The sequence below is a fragment of the Polistes canadensis genome, unplaced genomic scaffold (assembly GCF_001313835.1).
Source record: "Polistes canadensis isolate GaletaPanama2010 unplaced genomic scaffold, ASM131383v1 scaffold_5, whole genome shotgun sequence".
Taxonomy (NCBI): domain Eukaryota; kingdom Metazoa; phylum Arthropoda; class Insecta; order Hymenoptera; family Vespidae; genus Polistes; species Polistes canadensis.
In genome coordinates, this window is record NW_014569552.1 from 1,270,311 (window position 1) to 1,294,312 (window position 24,002).

The 24,002-nt window shown below is 32.2% G+C and overlaps 4 protein-coding genes across 11 annotated transcripts; 2 read left to right on the forward strand and 2 right to left on the reverse strand.

Annotated features, from left to right (window-relative positions):
- Positions 1-536: 536 nt before the first annotated feature.
- On the forward strand, positions 537-15,074 carry LOC106788109 (E3 ubiquitin-protein ligase HECTD1). Of its 6 annotated transcripts, none has more exons than XM_014751120.1 (25): positions 539-818; positions 1,524-1,569; positions 2,040-2,179; positions 2,258-2,492; positions 2,612-2,952; positions 3,045-4,104; positions 5,247-5,643; positions 5,870-5,905; positions 6,104-6,370; positions 6,599-7,152; positions 7,233-7,507; positions 7,611-7,863; positions 7,980-8,358; positions 8,429-8,578; positions 8,654-8,715; positions 8,825-9,085; positions 9,250-9,457; positions 9,655-9,855; positions 10,039-10,298; positions 10,417-10,587; positions 10,677-10,892; positions 10,970-11,214; positions 11,392-11,968; positions 12,067-13,103; positions 13,210-15,074. In XM_014751120.1, exons 3-25 carry the CDS (start codon positions 2,040-2,042, stop codon positions 13,490-13,492), a joined length of 7,608 nt encoding a protein of 2,535 aa, XP_014606606.1. In that variant the 5' UTR covers positions 539-818; positions 1,524-1,569; the 3' UTR covers positions 13,493-15,074. The 6 variants fall into 6 exon arrangements, with proteins under 6 accessions (XP_014606561.1, XP_014606606.1, XP_014606581.1 ...); XM_014751085.1 differs by adding an exon at positions 1,204-1,258 and having other exon boundaries at positions 540-818; positions 8,429-8,715; XM_014751075.1 differs by having other exon boundaries at positions 537-818; positions 8,429-8,715.
- Positions 15,075-15,263: 189 nt separating this feature from the next.
- Positions 15,264-17,994, reverse strand: LOC106788153 (malate dehydrogenase, cytoplasmic). Of its 2 annotated transcripts, none has more exons than XM_014751159.1 (5): positions 17,854-17,994; positions 17,238-17,433; positions 16,606-16,928; positions 15,805-16,182; positions 15,264-15,673 (listed from the first exon to the last, which is right to left on the reverse strand). In XM_014751159.1, exons 2-5 carry the CDS (start codon positions 17,431-17,433, stop codon positions 15,575-15,577), a joined length of 996 nt encoding a protein of 331 aa, XP_014606645.1. In that variant the 5' UTR covers positions 17,854-17,994; the 3' UTR covers positions 15,264-15,574. The 2 variants fall into 2 exon arrangements, with proteins under 2 accessions (XP_014606645.1, XP_014606653.1); XM_014751167.1 differs by lacking the exon at positions 17,854-17,994 and adding an exon at positions 17,597-17,613.
- Positions 17,995-18,572: 578 nt separating this feature from the next.
- Positions 18,573-22,055, forward strand: LOC106788134 (phosphatidylinositide phosphatase SAC1). 2 transcript variants are annotated; one of them, XM_014751139.1, is made up of 9 exons: positions 18,576-18,863; positions 19,204-19,295; positions 19,363-19,457; positions 19,525-19,703; positions 19,783-19,894; positions 20,021-20,364; positions 20,431-20,808; positions 20,873-21,040; positions 21,098-22,055. In XM_014751139.1, the coding sequence occupies exons 3-9, from the start codon at positions 19,409-19,411 to the stop codon at positions 21,374-21,376; spliced, it is 1,509 nt and encodes a 502-aa protein (XP_014606625.1). In that variant the 5' UTR covers positions 18,576-18,863; positions 19,204-19,295; positions 19,363-19,408; the 3' UTR covers positions 21,377-22,055. The 2 variants fall into 2 exon arrangements, with proteins under 2 accessions (XP_014606620.1, XP_014606625.1); XM_014751134.1 differs by having other exon boundaries at positions 18,573-18,863; positions 19,363-19,703.
- On the reverse strand, positions 21,620-23,921 carry LOC106788143 (solute carrier family 22 member 16-like). Its single transcript, XM_014751147.1, has 4 exons — positions 23,631-23,921; positions 23,324-23,541; positions 22,946-23,259; positions 21,620-21,911 (listed from the first exon to the last, which is right to left on the reverse strand). The coding sequence occupies exons 1-4, from the start codon at positions 23,855-23,857 to the stop codon at positions 21,663-21,665; spliced, it is 1,008 nt and encodes a 335-aa protein (XP_014606633.1). The 5' UTR covers positions 23,858-23,921; the 3' UTR covers positions 21,620-21,662.
- Positions 23,922-24,002: the final 81 nt, after the last annotated feature.

The following is a 24,002-nucleotide window of genomic DNA, read 5'->3' on the forward strand; positions in this document are numbered from 1 at the left end:
TTGAGTAATTTCATCATATGAGAATAATGGTAATTTAAGCAGACGCGCAAGTCGAACAATCTAATCGATTACCACATCCAGACAATCGATTTGTAGGAGCGCCTTGTATGCAAAAAGTTAGTTGGATTAATTTGACTTTTAAAATTCATGAATTAACAATAGAAATTTCACGTAATGCGTGTTACCAGTTGGACGATATTGAAAAGTATTTATTCACAGGTAACGAATATTTTCAATTATATCGAAGTATAATAGAAATTAACTAGGAACATAATCGTAACGTAGATGAGGATAACGAGTAGTATATAAATATATAAATATATATATATATATATATATAATATTTCATATCATTATATATATGATATATATACTCGTTTAATGTATGACCGTGAATCATGCGATGAAGAGGCATGAAATTGTGTCTGCTACCGATAAAGAGATCTGTGATGGCTAGGTAAGTGGGAGAGAGGGAATGAGAAAATACATGAGAATCCACCTAAGCGAAAAACTCGTATTGCAATCATTGCGTTGAAAGCTATTGAAAACGCTTGGTAGCGCTGCTGTTAGTTCGTGATTCCGAAGTGTTCGGAACGTCATGTAAATGGCGAGACATATACGACAATACTTTGACGGAAAATAAGAATATATTCTTGCTCGTTTGGAGCACTTAATTTGTTCGTGATTTGCCAATAAATTTGTTCGTACAAAGTACGGAACAAGTACGTCGTCACATTCGTTTTCTCGTCGGGAAACGAGACGTTTCGTAAAGGATGGCGACCTGACCCCTTACGAAGGATGGAATACTGTGCGAAACGGTAATGTATCTTCGTTGTTTGCTATATTTTCGAGCAAAAAAGTTCTAGATGATAGTGTGCATATTGGATGACACCGATAATCGTCTTCGATTCGTTTTCAAAAGTTGTGCACGTAACGCGGTCAAAGGTTGCCTCTTAGACGTTATTTCGATGAATGAGAACATTCCTAATGATTGCCATTGTCGTGTTTAATTTTTTTTCAACCCTTTTGTGTTCTAACGGCAAGTACCAATGTATATATATGTATATATATATATATATAGGACATCGTGCTATCTCTTAATGCCACGTGCCTTTATTTATCGAACTGTTCGGGTCTTATTCGGAGCGCGCGTTTAACATTTAACAAGTGCAGCGTTCAATTATCCTCCTCGCCTCTTTCTAGAAAAATAACATTCAGCCTAAGCCGTATACACCACGGGAGAGAGAAAGCTGTCAAAGTGAGTCTTAATATAGAGCTGCTGCTTCTAGTGAAAGAAACAGTTGTGTTTATTTGTGATACGTTACGTTAGATGTTAAATTTTGAAATACGATAATTAACGAATTATTTTTTCAACTTATTATTTTATTTTTTTTATCGTAAGTATTTTTACTTTTCAAGATAAAAAGAAAGAAGAAAATAAGAACCTCTAAATCAATTTTATATTAGATAATTTAGCTGCGTCATTTTTGATTTCATAGTATAGTGCAATATTATATTTTCAGATCGTCAGATTGAAACCCATTTAGTTGGTGCTATAAAAGACATAAGGTGAGCATTTTGAAATTCTATATATCTTGTAATGATAGAACAAAGTGTGCTATTTATAACATCTTACTGACAATAATCTTTCTTTGTTTTTTGCTTAAAATATTGTCGACTGATGTTCAGTAAAAATGTTTATTTATTTAAATTTATATATATATAATATTAATTATTGTTATTAACTAGATAACTGTGATTGACGAGTATATTCGTCATGCGGGGAAAATAGTTACCATTTGTTATTTAACCAGTTAGCTATGATAACCTCTTTGAAAAGTGTGTACATAAATTGTATAACAAAAATGAAGCGATAACATAAAATATTGTTATTTTTCATGGCGATTATACTTATCAATCACAGCTAACTAATTAATAAAGAGAATATAGTTCATTGTTCTTCATTAATATCATATTACTTTTATTATATTAGCATAAAGTATAATGATATTTTATATTTATCATAAATCTGTATTTAGATGACAGACGTAGATCCGGAAACATTACTAGAATGGCTCAGTATGGGCCAGGGAGATGAGAGAGATATGCAATTAATTGCATTAGAACAACTATGCATGTTACTACTTATGTCTGATAATGTCGATCGTTGCTTCGAATGGTATGTAATGTTTTTAAGCAATAATCTATTCACTTAAGTTGTTTTAGTTAACTATTTTAATATCTATTAACTTTTCAGCTGTCCACCACGCACATTTTTGCCTGCATTATGTAGAATTTTCTTAGACGAACTTGCACCTGACAGTGTCTTAGAAGTAACAGCTCGAGCAATAACATACTATTTAGACGTTTCTGCAGAATGTACGCGCAGAGTAGTAGCTATGGAAGGTGCAGTAAAAGCGATTTGTGGTCGTCTGTCAGGTGCTGGATTAGGTTCCAGAGCTAGCAGAGACCTCGCAGAACAATGCATAAAGGTATAATAAATAAATAAGGAGAAAAGAGTTTTTGTTCATTTAGTAAATCAATTGTAATCATGTTAGTTGTAATTGTAATTATTTTATAATAATATTTATATCTTAATTTTAATATGCAGGTTTTAGAACTCGTTTGTGCAAGAGAAGCAGGTTCTGTTTTTGAAGCAGGAGGCCTTCCATGTGCATTATGTTTCATCAGAGAGCATGGAGCACGCGTTCATCGAGATACATTACATTCTGCAATGGCTGTAGTAACTCGTCTATGTGGCAAAGTTGAACCTCAAGATAAAACCTTGCCCGATTGTGTAGAAGCATTATCAACTTTGCTTAGGCATGAGGATGCACATGTGGCGGATGGCGCACTTCGTTGCTTTGCATCATTGGCTGATAGATTTTCCAGAAGAGGAACTGATCCTGCTCCATTAGCTTGCAATGGATTGGTTTCTGAACTTCTCTATAGGTAAGAATTGATAACAAATATGAAACTAATCATCTATGATATATATGTTTATATACATTGTAATGAATATTCTAAATTAATTTGCCATATAGATTATCAAACGCTGCAGGGCCTGGTACATCTATCACAGCAGCTTCCAGTAATCAAAAGACACCTCCACTGCCTCCTGCTGCAACAACTGCTCCTGCTCCAGAACCAAAGTCTTGTGCTTCAGTTTCTACTATAATCAGTCTTCTATCTACATTATGTAGAGGATCGCCATCAATAACTCATGATCTTTTACGCTCAGAATTACCAGATGCAATAGAAAAGGCCCTGAAAGGAGATGAAAGATGTGCTCTCGATTCTATGAGGCTAGTTGATCTTTTGTTGGTTTTATTGTTTGAGGGTAGATCAGCTCTTGGTCGTGGCACTACAGGAGGTTCTTCAGGGCCATTATTACCAAGATTAAGACGTTTGGATAGTGCAGGTGAAAAGTCTCATAGACAATTAATTGATTGCATAAGATCCAAAGATACAGACGCATTGATAGAAGCTATAGATTCTGGAGGTATTGAAGTTAACTTTATGGATGATGTTGGACAAACACTATTAAATTGGGCTTCGGCATTTGGTACACAAGAAATGGTTGAATTTTTATGTGATAGAGGAGCGGATGTTAATAAAGGTCAACGATCGTCAAGTTTGCATTATGCAGCCTGTTTTGGAAGGCCAGCGATTGCAAAAGTTTTGCTTAGGCATGGAGCAAATCCTGATCTTAGAGACGAAGATGGAAAGACTCCTCTAGATAAAGCTAGAGAACGCGTGGATGAAGGTCATAGAGAAGTTGCAGCTATATTACAATCACCTGGGGAATGGATGTTACCACCAAATCAAGAGCATAGAAAACCAGAAGCAGAAACAGAAGAATTTACAGAACCAAAGGGTGATCCCGAAATGGCTCCAGTATATTTAAAAAGACTTTTACCGGTATTTTGTACAACTTTCCAGTCAACAATGCTCCCCAGTGTTAGAAAAGCAAGCTTAAATTTAATTAGAAAAATGGTACATTATATCCAATCAGAATTGCTTGTTGAAACGTGTGGTTCAGATAGTACAGGTGGCTGTGGTGCTATGCTTGTGGAAGTTATTGCAAATGTATTAGATAATGAGGTAAGATAAAATTTCTTTTTATGCGTTAAGTATATGTTAGATATTCTTTAATACTTCCATAGCAAACGCTATTAAAAAGTATGACTCTTTGAATCATTTTAATAACCCAAGAAGACGTTCCAACAGATAGATAGACAAACAGACAGACAAGCAAAGAGTGCCAGTGATTTAGTTAAGATTGTTCACAGGAGGTTGAGATAAAGGCGCCATCGCCACCGCCTCTGCCTCTCAAGCCGATCATTGGCCCCAAATTGCCCTGCATTTCATCACGCAAGTCTGCCAGTTCCCAGAACTACATTCTTGATAAGACGGTAACGTCTGTACCATATTTCTGCCGCTCACTAGATCAACGTCCCTTTTGTCTCCCTTTATCCTTTTCATATACTCAGTTTTTCTGCTGAGTTTATTAATGACTACATAAATATTCTCTTTATATTTATTATTAACATAATGCTCCTATCATAATTTATTTAAAGCGTGAGATCTAACAAACTTACGCATGTATTGCTCGTCTACTCAGAAAAAGAATATATATATTTATGTATTTATATATTCAATAAGTTTCAAAATGTCTTATAGCACCATAGTATTTACCGCTATACAAAATGCAAAAATATTGACTTTATACGGTGGTGCTAACATCAATGAGTAACATGATGTCCTACTTCTTTTTGGGCACAATATTTGACAAAAGAGGACAGTTACAAATATGTATATTAGAAAATTTTAAATAATTGGCTTATCATAAACTGGGTAGCTGGCAGTATGTTCTAAAAAAGGGCTTATCATAAACATTTCTTACTTATTTCGTTTTAGTCACTTTTGTAGTAATAATAAAACTATTTGTCCACTTCTGTCGACTGTTTGTATCCTGCAGTTGAAGTATATGCTTAAACTCCACAGAAGTGCACTCACTTCCTGCTCGAAAAATGTCTATTTTATATTATTTGTGTCTCATATAATTTAGCTAAAAAGAACTAAAGGTCGCTGGTACTCTAGTGCTTAAAAAAGTTGTGTAGTGTTTGCGTTTGTTAAGTGAGGAAAAAATGTATTTCTTGTTTCTATCTCGCTCGATTCATATTTAGATATATTTATAGTATTTTTATACTATAAATTATTTTTAATTTAACATTTTTTAACAGGAAGATGAAGATGGACATTTAGTAGTTCTACAAATGATACAAGATTTGATGATTAAAGGAAAAGATGAATTTTTGGAACACTTTGCTCGTCTTGGAGTATTTTCTAAAGTTGCTTCATTAGCTGGACCACAGGAAACAGCTCCAGAACCAGAAACAGAACAAAATCAATCAGGACAGGAACAAACCATGGAAGACGCTCGAGAGCTGTTAGTTGGAAGAGCATATCACTGGAGAGATTGGTGTATTTGTAGAGGTCGAGATTGTTTATATGTTTGGTCAGATGCCGCTGCTTTAGAATTATCAAATGGAAGCAATGGATGGTTTAGATTTATACTTGATGGCAAATTAGCAACAATGTACTCTAGTGGAAGCCCAGAAGGTGGAACTGATACATCAGGTGAGTAGATGCTTATTTTTTAAACAGTATGATATGATATTTTATCCAATAATTTATTCATTGTATCACTGTTTTTCTCGAAGCTATCCTTTTTTCCCTTCTTAGTGCGCAGTGTTATAATTTCACTTTCTTAAATCATTGATTTATGTTTTATCTTTTTCATTTGTGATTAACTTTTACGAGGGGTCTAGTTTAGTAAATAACTGGTTTTACTAACTGCCTACAGGAAAGGGGAGGAATACAGAGTCGCTTACTACCGAAGGTAGGTACATAAATATATAACTCTCTTTGTTGGGTCTACATTTCCTACCCCGCAAATACAAATTAGCAACCTCAACTTAAAATTTCACTTTCTGAAAACATTCTAAATATTTCTCCTCAACATGTTCTATTTTATAAGAAATAAAGTATCTGTCTATGGTCTTAAATTATTGTAATTACGTTTATATGTTTATTGCAGAAAATCGCGGTGAATTTTTGGAAAAACTTCAGAGAACACGTAGTCAAGTAAAACCGAATTCTGCAAGTCAACCTGTACTATCCCGTCCTGGTCCTACTAGATTAGTTGTAGGAAATTGGGCATTATCTAGCAAAAAAGAAAGTGAATTATGCATACACAATAGTGATGGTCAGCAACAAGCTACTATTTTGAAAGAAGACCTTCCCGGCTTTATTTTTGAATCAAATCGTGGTACAAAGCACTCTTTTACAGCAGAAACAAGTTTAGGTATATTAAAGTTTCTATTTTTAACTATAATTACATGTATATGTTACCGGCATTGTACTAAAAGCCAGCATTCCGCAGAATGCCTAGGCATTGTACATAATGTTTGGTGTTTTTAGGCAATGTACGAAATATGAAAATTATTATCAACAATGCCTAGGCATTCTGTAGAATGTCGGATTTCGAACTTTGCTGGTAACATATATATTTTCTAATTTACTTATTATTTAGGACCAGAATTTGCAGCTGGTTGGGCTGGAAAACGAGGAAAAAGATTAAGATCCAAAATTGAAGCTATAAAGCAAAAAGTTAAAGTACAGGCTCAAGATATTTATGAACATTACTTTAAAGCTGCGCAAGCACAGCCACGTGGAGTAGTTGCCAAACTCGGAACTATTGTAAACCAAATAGAGAAAGCTTGTCAAAAGCAACAGTCTGGGAATCGCGAGTGGCGTACTATATTGCAAAGTTCGTTAGAAGAGCTTAAAATATTGTTGAATGAAGAAGGAAGAGTTTCTGCATATGAGCTACACTCCAGTGGATTAGTACAAACATTATTATCTTTATTGGCTGCACCACCAGGACCACAGCCACCAACTCTCAGAGCAACAAAAATGCGGTTACAGAGGATAGCCGTTTTCAAAAGCTGCTTTCAAACGAAAGATGCTAACAAAGAACATAATTCTGCAAAAATTTTAGTGCATAAGCTTGTTTCGGTATTAGAATCTATAGAAAAATTACCAGTTTATTTATATGATACTCCAGGTTCTGGTTATGGCCTTCAGGTCAATAATATTTTTATACTTTCATATTTTTATATACAACTGATATATATAAATTTGACATAAACTTTTCTATTATACAGATTTTAACAAGGAGATTACGTTTTCGCTTAGAAAAAGCTTCAGGAGAAAGTTCTCTTATCGATAGATCCGGCAGAAGTCTAAAGATGGAACCGTTGAGCACTATACAGCAATTAGAAAATCATTTATTAAAAATGGTAGCAAAACAATGGCACGATCACGATAGATCAACATTTACTTTTGTAAAAAAATTAAAAGAAGGCAGTAAATTAACTTTTAAGTATCAACATGATTTTGATGAAAACGGTGTATTATATTGGATTGGAACCAATGCAAAGTAAATAACAAATAATGAATTTTATCCATTTTTCTTAAGAAGAAACACATGCAACAACTTCATTAAAAAATTTGTTGATTTATTTTCTACTATTTTTTTCTAGATCTTGTGCAGAGTGGGTAAATCCTGGTCAATATGGTTTAGTTGTTGTTACTTCAAGCGATGGGCGGAATTTACCGTATGGACATCTTGAGGATATACTTAGTCGAGATTCTTCGGCGTTAAATTGTCATACTAATGATGATAAAAGAGCTTGGTTTTCAATAGATTTAGGAGTGTGGGTTATTCCAAGTTCTTATACCTTAAGACATGCTAGAGGATATGGGAGAAGTGCATTGAGAAATTGGGTGTTCCAGGTAACAATAAATATTATTTATAGTATTTTTTTATTAGTTATTAAAATTATAGATATTTTTAGATATCTGCAGAAAAAATTTATAATATAATATAAAATTATTTAATTTTTATTCAGGCGTCGAAAGATGGTATCACTTGGACAACACTATATGCTCATGTGGATGACTGTTCTTTAAACGAGCCTGGTAGTACGGCAACGTGGACTCTTGAGCCACCGAGTGATGAAGTACAAGGATGGCGTCATTTACGATTGCAACAAATTGGGAAAAATGCTTCCGGTCAAACACATTATTTATCCGTATCTGGATTTGAAGTTTATGGTGAAGTTACTGGTGTATGTGAAGATCTCGGTCGTGCCGCTAGAGAAGCAGAAGCTGGTGTAAGAAAGCAAAGAAGATTAATTAAAACACAGGTTCTAAGGCATTTAGTCGCAGGTGCTAGAGTCATAAGAGGATTGGATTGGAAGTGGAGGGATCAAGATGGTGTGCCACCAGGTTTATATTTTGCGTGTTATACTTGATATAAAATTTATACAAACTAATAATTGTTCCTTTTTAATATCAGGTGAAGGTACAGTTACAGGAGAATTGCACAATGGTTGGATTGATGTAACATGGGACCATGGCGGCTCTAATTCATATAGAATGGGTGCAGAAGGCAAATACGACTTAAGATTAGTTGGTACTTGTATAGACGTGGATGGTGGAGCAAAAGGTAAAAGTAGTGGAGGAGTATTAACAGGAAGAAAATCAAGTAGTACTCCTAGTTTACCTGATTGTACTGATACAGCTATACGTGGTTCAGTAGCTTCCACTGATCAAGCAGCGAGTGCTGATAATCTTGCAGCTAAGGTATAATATATAACATAATTTTGATAAAATATTTGTAATTAAATAGTAAAATTTTCATGAAGGTAATATATAAAATTCGATAAAAAGTAGAATTATTTAATGCAAATAGCAAGCAGCTGAATCGATAGCAGAAAGTGTATTATCAGTTGCTCGCGCTGAAGCAGTAGTAGCTGTCACTGGGGAAGGTGGTGCAAATTCAACAGGGGAGCTTTCCGTCGTATTACATCCGAGACCCGATACTACAGTTACAAGTGATTTAGCTACTATTGTCGAAAGTCTTGCTCTTAACACGGATTGTCCAGCGAATAGTAATAGCAATCGCGCTTCTAGTAGTTCCAAATCATTATTTGCTGCTGTTCGAGGAAATAAGGTAAAAAATTTATTTATTATTATATATCTTATATAACTTTATTATATATATTATAAGCCTTATATATTAATTATTATATACCTCAATATTATATTGTTACGATCATACATAGTAATAAAATATAAAATAACATATTGTTACTTACATTATATATGAAATTTTAGCCTAGTGCAGGATTATTAAGTTTGGAAGCTGCAGAAGTACTAGATCGTATGAGAGAAGGAGCTGATAGATTACGTAATAATACAAACAGCTTCCTGAGTGGTGAATTGCTTGGTTTGGTGCCTGTTCGAATCAGTGTGTCTGGAGAGACAGACGAAAGTTCACTCAGAATTAAACCTGTGCCAAGACATCATCCTGGTATCACGGATGGTATGTTTTATTTCATTCTTCCCTAGTGAAATATATTTACTTCATATGCGACAGACACAGTACAGTCCAAATTTCGAGATTTCATTAGCATATAATTTAAAGTAACCAGATAAATCATAATTTGAAAAGAACTATTATCGATTTTCATCTTGTGAAATTGTAAGTACTCACGAAGTTCAGTTTTATTCTCCAACTAGCTGGTAAAGAATGCAGTCGGGACAAAGAAGCTAGCTCATCTGCCCAAAATACTACAGGAGGTTGTCCTGTAGTGGTTACGAATCCTATGTCTGTGTCTGTGCCCAATCTTGCTTGCTCTGACACTAACAATACTTTGGAACCAGCGTCCGCTACCGGGTTACTGGAAACGTTTGCTGCAATGGCAAGAAGACGAACTTTAGGTCAGTTCATAAATAATGCATGTAAGCATGCTTGTTTTGTATTTGATATATCACAAAACATAAACTACATCATGCCAAAAGTTATAACAAACGATAATGAACTATTCCCTTCATTAGTTTGCTCAATTGTAAGAAACAATTAATTAATAAGTTATGCTATCATCATGTAAACAATTGTTTCAGGGCCTACAGGTGGACAGCATATAGCTTCTAATTCTAATACTGGTTCTAATCCACGTGGACCCAATTCGGTTTCTTCAAGTCTTGTTCGATTGGCACTAAGTCCTAACTTCCCTGGTGGTTTGCTTAGCACAGCTCAGAGTTATCCAAGTTTGACCAGCAGTAGTCAAGTTGCTGGTAGTGGAGTAACAACAACAACTGGAGCAGGATTAGGACAAGGTCTTACTATGTCACTTACGAGCACAAGTAGTGATAGTGAACAGGTAAGATCTAATCTGTTTCAAATAAGTATCATTATTATTGTAAAGTAGTATAATTGTAAAAATGTAAAAGAGCGAAAAATAAATTATATGACACCTTTCTCGTTAATGTAATGAGTAGTTGTGGCTTCAGGTTAGTCTCGAAGATTTTTTGGAGTCTTGCAGTGGAGTTGCAGGCTCTAGCGCTGGTGGCGGTAGAACTACTGGAGGTCCTACGCTTCTTACCGAATTAGAAGATGATGAAGATGGTGTATTAGAAGAAGAGGAAGATAACGATGAAAATGATCAAGAAGTAAGTGAGAGAATTTCTAATGACATTTACTACGAACATGTCATTGATTTATATAGATCTTATGTTTAATTGTAAATTGTTTAATATAGGAAGATGATGAAGAAAATGAAGAAGAAGGTGATGGTTGTGAAGGAGAGTATGAGGAAGTTATGGTCAGTCGTAATTTATTAGCAGCGTTCATGGAAGAAGAAGCACCACAAAGCAGTAAGAGGCGAGCATGGGATGATGAATTCGTTCTAAAACGTCAATTTTCTGCTCTTATTCCTGCTTTTGACCCAAGACCCGGTAGAACTAATATAAATCAAGTAAGTTATCTCTTTTTATTCTTTTAAATACTTAATAAGACACATTACCCAATATTATAAGATGATGTTATAAATAGACAACAGATTTGGAAGTTCCACCACCTGGTAGTGAAACACAAATAAATACGCGAGTCGGATCGTTGCCAATGCCAAGACTCTCATTAACATTAAAAGGTCCAGGACTTCCAGGAATACCAGACGTAGAATTGCCACTGTTAGAACCACACGCTAGTATCTTCCAAGCAGTTCAAGAATTGATGCAGTTAACAGAATTAGGCAGTCGTCAAGAAAAATTAAGAAGAATATGGGAACCAACATACACGTAAGATGAATATTTATTTTTAAAACATTTCATTGACTCAAGGAAGTATAGATTTTATAAAAAAAGTATCTACCCAGCAGCTTTATAAAGTCTGTGCCTATAATAACTTATGAAGATTATTAGGTAATTTTTCTTAATCTTTTTTTATCGAGAATTTAATAATATTTTTATTTACAGTATAATATATAAAGAAGCCAGAGAAGAAGAATCATCTGGTAGAGCGACCCCAATTGTAACGCTGTATTCTCGTAATTCTACACAAAATACAAACGCATGTACTGTAGAAGATGTTTTGCAATTGTTAAGACACGTGTTTGTTTTGAGTACTACTCGTGATGATGTTAGAAGCAATGTATCAGACATTGTAGAATCAGAAGATGCAATGTGTTGGGTACATCCAGATGATTTTACCTCAAAAAAGATAACAAACAAAGTAGTACAACAAATTCAGGACCCATTGGCTTTAGCTGCTGGTGCATTACCAAATTGGTGTGAAGAATTAGCAAGAAGCTGTCCATTTTTATTACCTTTTGAGACTAGGCGATTATACTTTAGTTGCACTGCATTTGGTGCGTCTCGATCTATTGTTTGGTTACAAACACAAAGAGATGCTGTTCTTGAAAGGCAGAGAGCACCTGGGTTAAGTCCACGACGCGATGATAGTCACGAATTTCGTGTGGGCAGACTTAAGCATGAAAGAGTTAGTGTACCAAGGGGAGAGAAACTATTAGACTGGGCTGAACAAGTATTAAAGGTACAATATCTTATATGCCTTATACTAGTATATTAAAACTGTAGCAATTATTATGTTAATATAATTCCTTAACAATATATTTCTAATATTTAATCTAGGTACATGCAAGCCGCAAGAGCATATTAGAGGTCGAGTTTGTAGGCGAGGAAGGTACTGGCTTGGGACCAACCTTGGAATTTTTTGCATTAGTAGCAGCAGAATTACAGCGTAAAGATTTAGGCCTTTGGTTATGTGACGATGAGAAATCGAATGATAATCAGCAAACATGTGTTTCTGGAGAACAGGTGCGTCCAGCTGGATATTATGTTGTACGCCCTAGTGGGTTGTTTCCTGCTCCTCTACCTCAGGATTCTGCAGCTTGTGATCGTGCTGTCAGATATTTTTGGTTCCTTGGTGTATTTTTGGCAAAAGTTCTCCAAGATAATAGATTAGTTGATCTACCGTTATCTCGTCCCTTTTTAAAGTTAATGTGCCGTGGTGATATTACAAATAATGTAAATGAAAAAATTGGTTTAACTGGTGTAACACAAGAGAGTATGTCATCTAGTATGTCAAGTAGTTTCATCTCAGAGGAAGGTGAGACTGATGCAGCTTGTTCGGCATTAGAACCTTCTCCATGGTATAGTGGTCTTCTGGATATCGAAGATCTCGTTATTGTCGATCCAGTGAGAGGTGAATTCATAAAAGAAATATTAAATAGAATAGCTAAGCGTGATAGGACACTTTCCGATGGACGCAGTTCTGCTGACGAAGAAACATCACTATGTATCACTCATCCATCTGGAACGTCAGTAGCTATCGAGGATTTAGCTTTGAGTATGACATATTCTCCAAGTTCGATAGTTTTTCAACATGATGAAGTGGAATTAATAGAAGGAGGATCGGAGATTCCTATAACTGTTGAGAATGCTAAGGAATATGCTGATTTAACAAGCACTTATTGTTTGGACAGAGGCATTTGTAGGCAGCTTGAAGCATTTAAATCTGGCTTCTCTAAAGTTTTTCCCATGGAAAAATTACATGCCTTCAGTCCAGAAGAAGTGAGAGCTATGCTGTGCGGTGAACAAAATCCACAATGGACTAAAGAAGATTTGCTTAATTATACAGAACCAAAACTTGGTTATACAAGAGAAAGGTAAATAGTTATATCTTATTTATAATTCTTAATATTCTTTATTTTCCGAAATCTATTAATAACATAAGAAATGACATACGATATTAATATAATTTTCCCTTTATAGTCCTGGTTTTCAACGATTTGTCAATGTACTAGTATCACTAACTGGTCCAGAGAGAAAAGCTTTCCTACAATTTGCTACAGGATGCTCAGCATTACCACCAGGAGGTTTATGTAATTTACATCCTAGATTGACAGTTGTGCGGAAAGTAGATGCTGGGTCTGGTGGTTATCCTTCCGTTAATACTTGCGTACATTATTTAAAATTGCCAGAATATCCTACAGAAGAAATTTTAAAAGAACGATTATTGGCTGCTACCAGAGAAAGAGGATTCCACTTGAATTAAATATTTTTACTCAAGCAAGGAATTGTTTTATAGCAAAAAGAAATATTTGATCGCTAACTGCACGATTTGAACTTATTTGGCTAATTCAAATGTGCAATTTAGATATGAAAACTCAATACGGCCTTTAAGTGTTATTTGACAATTACGTCAAACCGTGTCCAATGAAAAATAATACAGTTGTAAGTGATAATGATGTACGTAGCCTGGAACGGAAGCATTGTGTTTTCATTATACACTTTCTATATACATATACATATATGTATATGTATATCAAAAGGATTCTTATTTATTAGAATATATACAAAAAAAAAAAATTAAGAATCATAGAATTAAATGATGCTTAGCAGTATAAGATACTGTTAAATTCATTCATACAAGGAGTTATGCACGTAACTATATAAATAAAATATTTAATTAAATCTTATATTTAATGTACACTGAGAGAAAATAGTGAGTGAAATTAACTCTTTCTAATGATTTATCGCTTATATTATATGCTCACTAGTCATTGGTAATGTACGCGATCGTGTAATAAAGAGAGTATATTGCATCTCTAATTTTCATCAATCTTATTTAGTAACATCAAGTATTTTTTATTTGGGTCATTGATTATAGTACCATAATTTTCAATAATAAGATTTTATCGAAATAATTATATTTTACACGATGTCTACCCAATTAAATAGACGAGAGAGAGAATCATTATATAAGATTAAGTTCTATTTATAACATTAAAGGATCTGTTAATTTATTATATTATAATCATTACAAAAGGAGCAACAAATTTATATTTTACACATAAACAATAGTTTATTACAGTCTGTTCCAGGTATTTCACGTACAGCATATTGCAAGCTTTGTCCAACATGAGAGAATGTATTTTCCCATAAAAACGTAATATTTGCGAGTGTTTTCAAGTGTATTTACTGTCTTTATGGAACAAGAACTTTATAGTTCCTCAAATTTAGAACAAATGTTCGTACGTTTTATGTGAAATATTGTTGTGCTTGGAAAATGATTCAAATAAGATGCAATTTCAATGAAAATTCATATTTTCTTTATAAAAATATTTTAGCCATAATAATGCATTGTGCTATTAGCATCACTTTTAAGTGATGCTAATCAAAATTGTTTGCAAAAATGCTAATTTATTATTATCACTATGAAAGTGATGTTTTTCAGCATCCAGACCAATTACTACAGCTTTTAAACATCTGTCCTTCTAATAAAGTGTCTTTATGCGGTTGTTATATCTTTAAAATTTAAATATCTTCAGAAATGACATTTTCAGAACAAAGCGAACCAAGTATATAATTTGATTTTAATGCGAGCGTATAGTAATTTTGTAAAACCAAGCACTCTGCATCTTTGTACAATATGCTACTTAATGCTCACAAAATAATTCTATTTGTAGGCAAAAATCAGTATGATTATAATAATAGTGCTTAGGAAAAAAGATATAAAAATAATATAATTGTCAGAAAAGGTGAGTGAAAATATGGACATGAAAAATAGTTACTATTACTGTAATATAAATTATTATTGAATCTTGGGGAGAAGAATAAAAGAAAAAAAAACGTTATAAAGTATATGTGTTGTTTAACATTTATATTTTCATTGGTTCTATTATTAATTATGGGCAAATAAGACAAAGTGATAACTTAATGATTTTATGGGTTTTCACTTATATATATTATGATTTTTTAAATGTGAAATACTATTACTAAAACTTTCGAATATTTTAAATATAATTGTATAGTAAAATTTTCAGTTATATTTTTTAATATCCTAATTTTATTATTTCTAATTAATTCTGATGATTTGTATTACATAGAAAAAGTTTATTTATAAATGTAAAGTAACATTTCAAATTAATATCAAGTCGAATTTGAACTATTATTCAAATTTACTACTGATATTTATAATATTGATTCCCGCAATAGTAAGTTACTATTCTTAAAGAGACATGATTATTCCCATATCTCCTTAAATATGATCTATATACAACAGATTAGATATTTTTTATAACTTGGCTGGTACAGATAGTTCTTTTTCCAAAATAGAATCTTTTCCAGATTCTAGTCAATTTTGAAGGACGTGATCTGCTTCTTTACGCTCCTCCTCTAATTCCTGAGCTGTGATGTTTAGTTTACGTTGAGCAAACTCGCTAATTGAAAGTCCCTGCAAAATGATAAATCATTTTTATTTCAATTAAAAGGTGCAATTATTTATAAAAAGTAATATGTAGAATGTATTTAATATAATGGAATATTACAATTATAATAATTAAGAATTCTACAAGTAATACGTACTTGAACAATCTTGTATTGTTTATTTTCTATGGTAACAGGAAAAGAGAATACAATGTCCTTTGCTATACCATAGCTTCCATCTGACATAACACCCATGCTCACCCAGTGACCTGGTTTGGTTCCCACCCACCAATCTCTCATATGATCTGCCGCAGCTTTAGCTGCTGACATGGCAGAAGACATTTTTCTGGCTGCAATCACAGCAGCTCCGCGTTTTTGAATCATTTCTACAAAAGTATTATCTAACCAATCATTATCATTTATTACAGATGGTACACTTTTAGAAGAATTGTCAATGGTCACAGTAGCATGCGTTGCATCAGGATATTGAGTTGAACTGTGATTGCCCCAAATAATAACATTTTTTACTTTATCAACCTATAGATAAAAAAATCAAAAGTATTGAAATGTACTTATTGCAAATTAACACTTTAACGGCCGGATTCGCGTATTCGTGAGTTCACTGAGCTAGTGATTATTGACCGACTTCATGTATGCATGAATTCATTAGTTAATGTTTATTATCTAGCATTAATTATTGACAAAATCTGTAATCAAAATTATTGTAAAAATTATTAAACAAAATTAACAAATTGAATCTGGAAATGCGTCAGCGTAAAATTGTCTAAATCACAGAAAAAGGGAAATTAGACAATCCATGAAGAACATGTAAAATATACATTGCCAGAAAAAGAAGCTTAACTGTATTTGTGTTCCGGTGGCAAGAGCAAACCTTTTTGTTAAAAGCGCTGCCATTAAAGTGTTAAGAAAGTAATATCTCTTTTAAGAATTCTAGTTTACCTGAACACCTAGTCGATTTGCCAAAGCAGCTTGAGCTCGATTTTGATCTAATCTTGTCATTGCTGAGAAATTTTCTTTTGGAATAGATGGTGCATAATGTGCGCATATAAGAGCATTTGTATTAGCCGGATTTCCAACAACCAAGACTTTTACATCTCGTCTTGCATATTTATTTAGTGCTTCCCCTTGTACCTTGAAAATCGCAACATTGGCAGCTAAAAGATCTTTGCGTTCCATTCCTTCTTTTCGTGGCATAGAGCCAACTAAGAAGGCAGCTGCTACATCATTAAAAGCTACAACTGGATCGGTTGTTGGTATAATTTCTGTAAACCAAATTTTTCGTAGCATTGTATTTTCTCTTCTTAACTTCTTTGCATTTTTTGTGATTTTCAAGAAGGAAATTACTTTCTATAGTACAGTTAAATTCGCATACATCTTTTCTCTCACATATTTCATTTGTATAGTAACAACACATAATTATTATTAATATACTGAGGTATTACATAACATTTTTGTTACGTAACGTGTCATCTTTATCAATGAAATATCTAGCTCTAATATGAATATATAGAAGTTATATACTTCAGTACAAAAAATATATAATAATTAAAATGATATTTCAGTTCATTTACCTCTAAGAAGAGGAAGTGCTAAATCCTCGAGTTCCATAATTACTCCATCTAAAACTTTCATCATGGGTGGTATATCTAATAATTTAAGTTTAATTGGTTGTTGTGGACCAAAAACTGATCCCGATGCAATGTGATACAGTAAAGAATAAGCGATTTGGCCAGCAGCCCCAGTTACAACAACATTTATCGGTTCCATCTAAAATCATGAAAAACAATTTATTGTTTTAATAAAAAAAAGTTAACTTTTTGGAAATAAATATTTATCATAAAAATACAGCTGTTAAGAAAGCAAGCGCATGAATTTATAATATAAATAAAATTATATATATATAATATTATTCATAAAGTAAATATACTACATTTAGTCAATTGCAGAATATTTGCACAATGAAAAAATTTATTAAGTAAATGATAAAATATTATTTAGGTCAACAACTTGGTTATAAAAAGGACAAAATATGAAGTATTAATGATCTTGTAAAGAGCGAAGGTCAAATGTAGGTTATATTAATAGAATGATAATTTCATTACAACTCTTAAAGTCATCAGCTGTATCAAATAAAATATTTATAATATTTCTGAAATAATAATTACAATCAAAATATAAAACGTTTACCTTATTTAATCTTCGATAAATAAAATTGATAATTCAATAATGTAACAAAGTTCGGTGAAAATACTATCAAATATGCGATCAAGCAATGACGTTTAATGATTCCATTGATGCACTCACTGGACAGCAGATCTAATAAGAACACTGGAAACCAATAATTCCTATTCAACCAATAAGAACGTAGATCTGTCACGTGTTATTTTCAATAGTACAATTTGATATTACGTATGAAATAAGTATACCTAATATGTTTTGTTAAAAGTTAGGAAAAAATCTACTTAAAAATAAACTATTATGATTAGAGTTCTGTTTATGTAGATGCATTATACTTTATTTCAATTTATGATTGGTAGCAAATTAAATTCTTATCTTTATCAAAGTCAAGCTAGTGTCTATTTTGTTTCTAATATTTTATAGTAGATAAGTATTAAATTACAGTATTTGGTGGAATATTTATAAATTCAGCTATAACAAATTTTCATATGTGTGAATGTTCAATATAATATTTGTTCGAAATAAAAGATTTTAAGAAATTATATAACTTTTTATAAAATTATAATGTTTAATTGTGTTATTATAATATAACTATAATTATAATATTTTAATTATTCGAACGTTTTTTTTTATAAAGTTGCTATTACCAGGTATTTTATTTGGAATTCACGGATTGGTCGAATACTTTAACATTAGCCAATCATAGGAAACGTCAGTGTATTAAGATAGTGCTACGCAAGAAAGTTGACCGTATATATATATATATGTATAACCTAACTACAGTGATTACTTTACTGTAATTTTGATAGATAATGCGAATTCTAAGATTAAATTGACAATATTTTATCATAACGTTTTTTCAGTGTATTTATGTTAATATTCTTATAGTTTTATTTGTCTAAGTGATTACGAGCTGCAATACTCATTTTTTTTGTGAGATAACATATATTTATAATTTAGTACTAATACGCTTCACGCAATATGAAGTTAAGTACGGATTTGTATGATAACTTATATCTGTAAGTATTTCAATTTTAATGTGAGTTGTTAAACTTATTAAATTTATGAAGGAAATATCTAGTTTTTTAGTTTTTAATCTCCACTTTTAGAATTTTTTTAAATTTTAGTGTAGAAGCTCTTCATTGATGTTTAACTTTCTATATTTAAAATTAATTTTCTTAATAATGAGCTTAATATCATTAAACAAAAAAATTTTGTATGGCTGTTGAACAATAAATGATATGACAATGTATGTAACTTCAACAATTTTCTTTACTTTTTGTTTTAGGAAGTTAATCAATTTGACAAATAAATGACTCTTGTGCACAGAATATCTGACTTATATTTCATTTTTTTCAGATATGCTACACCAGAGAAATTTTATGTCGAACCAGTGGGTACTAAAGTATTACTCGTAGTTGATAGAGTAAGTCAACAAGTTTATACTCAAGGTAAGTTAGATTTTACATATTTTATTATTTACAATCATGTTGCTAGATAAATTTTTTCCATTTCTAGTTGGTACTGCCAGTTTAATACCATCTACTGCGAGTCGTAGAAAGATATGGGGAATAGTAGGAAATATTCGCCTTTTAGCGTGTCGTTATCTTATAGTAATTACAGATGCGCTAATGATTGGAACAATAGCTGGTCAACAAATTTATAGAATTGTTTCCACAGATGTGATACCATATTCGAGATCATCTTTACATTTGAGTGAAAAACAAGTACAGAATAATGCTACATATTTAGAGATGGTTAAGTCCGTTCTAAATACACCTTACTTTTACTTTAGTTATACATACGACCTTAGTCATACTACACAAAGGCTACATAACACCACACCCGAATTTTTACAAGTTAGTATTATATGGATATTCTAACAGTTTGTCTGTATATATTTAGCATTTGTATTAATAAGTCCATGATTTTATTTAGATGACACTTCATGATAGGGCAGATCCTCGATTTGTATGGAACTCTTACCTTTTACAAGATTTAACGGCAAGGGTTGAGCTATACAAATTTTGCTTGCCTATTATACATGGATGTATCCTTTTTAAGAAAGTTATATTTTTCAAATGTAGCAGTAATTTGTTTACATTTGTTTCATTGTTTACGATTAGTATAAAAAATTAGTTTAATCAATATATTCCTTGACATTCAATATCTATAGTTGTATCTCTGAACACTGTTGTTGTCAATAATATTGCATTCAATTGGGGTATTGTTTCAAGGCGTAGTATTCATCGCGCAGGTACAAGACTTTTTTCACGTGGTATAGATTCTACTGGAAATGTTTCTAATTATGTAGAAACAGAACAGTTAATTGAGTTAAATGGGTATCGTAGTTCTTTTGTACAAACGCGAGGTTCCATACCTTTATTTTGGTATCAAGCTCCAAATTTGAAATATAAACCTAAGCCACAGTTAAGTGTTCATGAAGATCATCAAACTGCATGTGCGAGACATTTTGATTCTCAGATTTTCCATTATGGAAAACAAATTTTGGTAAACTTGGTAAGTTATGAGATTTTAAATTTATGTATATAATTTTTGTCTAAAGAAATGTATATTATTTTCTAGATTAACCAACATGGGCTAGAAGCTACATTAGAAAAATCATATCGCGATGTAGTTCAAAGAATTAATAATCAAAATGTACGGTATGAAGCTTTCGATTTTCACGCAGAATGTAGAAGATTAAGATGGGATAGATTAAATATTTTGATGGACCGATTAGCTCATGATCAGGAGCAAATGGGCTATTTCCTTCTCACGAGAGATGGACTATTACTTTCTGCGCAAGATGGTGTTTTCCGTACAAATTGTATCGACTGTCTTGATCGCACTAACGTTGTTCAAAGTATGTTAGCAAAAAGAGTTTTAAATGAAATATTAGCAAAGCTGGAAGTACTTCGAAAAATCGAAGATCATCCTTCTTTTGAGAACCTTTTCAAACAGGTATCTATATGATATGAAATAATAAATACATTAGAAAGAGAAAAAACTTCATTTATTATTTTAGGTATGGGCTGATAATGCAGACGTTATAAGCATACAATATTCTGGTACTGGTGCATTAAAAACTGATTTTACACGAACTGGAAAACGTACAAAATTGGGTGCTTTTAGAGATGGTATCAATTCATTAACAAGATACTATAAAAATAATTTTTCTGATGGTTATCGACAGGTACGTAATTTACTTTAAAAAATAAATGGTTCAATATTAATTTATATATTTTTACAGGATTCATTGGAACTCTTCTTAGGTCGCTATATTGTGCAAGATGGCGAATGTACTTTGATTCAGTGTCCTTTAGAATCTGATCGAAATTGGCGATATGCTACATTCCCACTTGTTTTGCTGATTGCATCATCGATGCTTGTTGCACATATAATTCTCCCCTCTCGATATACTACAGAAGCTTTACTTTATATGCTATTTTGGGGTGCTATGGTTGCTGGAACTTTTGCAACCATTATTCATCATGGAAAGCAATATGTAGATAAACCTAAATTAATATAGAAGGAATATGCAATTCCTTTTTAAGGCATATGCACTATAAAAACTTTATAATTAACAAGGAAAGATGATTTAAATCAAGGAAAGCTTTAACTTCATACACATTTTATTGTTAGTCCGTTAAGTAGAAGTACTTTATTGTATGGAAGTTAAAGGAGCATCTGTATATTCTTGCATTCCATATGATTTTTCCTCGTGAATTGTAAAACATTATAGTGCATATTTTCATACATTTTAAGATGTACATATATTCTCTATGAGGTGGACAAGTGTATGGTGGAATCGCTTTTCATTCTTCTTGAGAGGTTGTTTCAGGTGTAGGTTTTTTGACAATTTGCAATTTCTTAAGTATTGTGAATACTATATTATGTTTCAAAGATAATTGTTCATTGGGATTGGCTTTACATCTTGAAATAAACTCATCCATCGTATTATACAAAGTTAAGTCCTTAGTTTCTGGTAATACCTGTGTTAGTAAGGCACTTACAAATACTGTGAATCCACAAATTGAATTTGGCACCCACCATCCATAAATAACCTGTAATTGTAATAAAATTATATTTAACATCTTTATTTCTCCAATCGTCCAAATCTTTTGGATTTTAGTGTGTTATAAATGGTATTGTATCTTACGATAAAAATATTTACTTAGTAGAAAGAAATACAATAATCATAAAAAGAGCATTTGCACTATAAAGTAGAGATATATTCCTTTTTTTAAAAATTAATATCATATGTTGTGCAATTACACGATTACGTGGATTATAATTTTTACGTCAGAATATATTTCCGCATTTATAATATATAACATTTTTAGGTAGATTAACTAAAGCAATTGATATATAATAGCACAATGCAATAAGGATTATCAATGAATTTTGGAAAGTCCAGATAAGCTTTTTCAGGGATTGTATAATTTTACATCCTATTTACTATTCTGCACGAAATAGTATTTGGAGATCGTAGTACTGGTATCAATTACTAGAACTTATGATTAGGTTGAAAAATAAATTATGAAAATTTATTTAACTGATTTTCGATATTTTAACAGATTACGAGGAGCAAATAAGCTAAGTATGTATATATAATAATAAATACATTTGTATGTACGTGTGCGTACGTACATAGTAATCATGAATATGAGCTTGTTTTGCATATATACATACAAAATTTAATTTATCAACTGCCACGATAAACAACGTTACGCAAAATATTTCAGCAGCCAAATTATTTATAGTCATATACTTGAAACCAAAGTACCTCCTAACTATTTTATATTTGTATCTATTCTAAATCATATAAATGAAGTTAAAAAAAAGCTTTGCAGGGAAAAATATTTTTTAATATATTAATAATACTTTTGCTGTAATAAAATTCAATAAGTAGTAGTATACTTTAGTATTAGTATTAACAAAAAAAAAATAAATGAAAAAAACACCCGTAACAATCTAAATACAAACGATGTAGATATTTAATTGTGTTAATAAAAACTTAACAGCGCGTTTTCCTGTTTTTCTTTTCAAGTTTTAAAAATCCATTATATTTTGAAAAAAATCTTTTTCATTAACTTACAAAATAATCCACAAGGTACGGTGCAATTGTACTGCCAATGTGTGCCCATGTAGAACTGGTACCAATTGCTATGTTTCTCATAACAGTTGGAAAAAGTTCACTACAGTGTATTATCACAGCAACGTACACGCTACTAACGCAGAGTTTACCAAAAAGAGCCGTGAACATTGTAATCATTTTCAAGTGACTTGGTACAATGAGAAGAATTGTAAATGCTCCAGATGCACATAGAAGTAAAGAGAATGATGTACCTCGCCTACCAATCATATTTAATAGAGGTATGACTATGATATAACTGAGTCCTTCGGCAATACCTAAAAACACAAGTATAAGCTGTGAGCGAAAGTGCAAATTTTAAAAAAAAGAGTATTAATTTACCAGAAAGTCCGGTGTAAAGATAGCTGTCTATCTTTAAAAGGCTAGCGGTAATCAATAATGCGTAATAACTCATAGACGTAGAAAACCAAATGGTCCAATTGAGAATTAATCTAAGACTCATCTCTTTGTTTTTTAAGTATCCTAGATTTTTCTTCAATTCTTGAATACGAGTCAATTTTTTTTCTTTCCTTATCGTGACACTCATTCTCCGTTCAGCACTGATGAGACGAAAGATGAGAAAAGACACAGTTGAGGAAATTGAATAGAACGCGTTTTAACGACCAATTCGTTTAGTTCGAAAACATACATCATTTGCTTTTGTTCGGGTGATACAAAATCTTTTACCATCATCCAAGCACGCGCTTTATGTTTTGAATAATAAAGCCATCTTGGACTCTCCGGTATAGCTAACATGTGCAAAATCAGAATAAACGCCGGCAGAGAAATATAAATTTGTAATATTCTCCATTCTCTGATAAAATATGCAATTATTGCGATCAGAATCATTCCGAATGCATAACTTTGATTAAACATCACTCCTAAAGTGGAGCGCAGATGCGGTGGACATATTTCTATCACTTCAACATAAAGATACACATTTTATTGATCATTGATTATTGATTTTTGATAACGAGATATAATATATAACTATGTACACATATAATACACCTGGGACTTT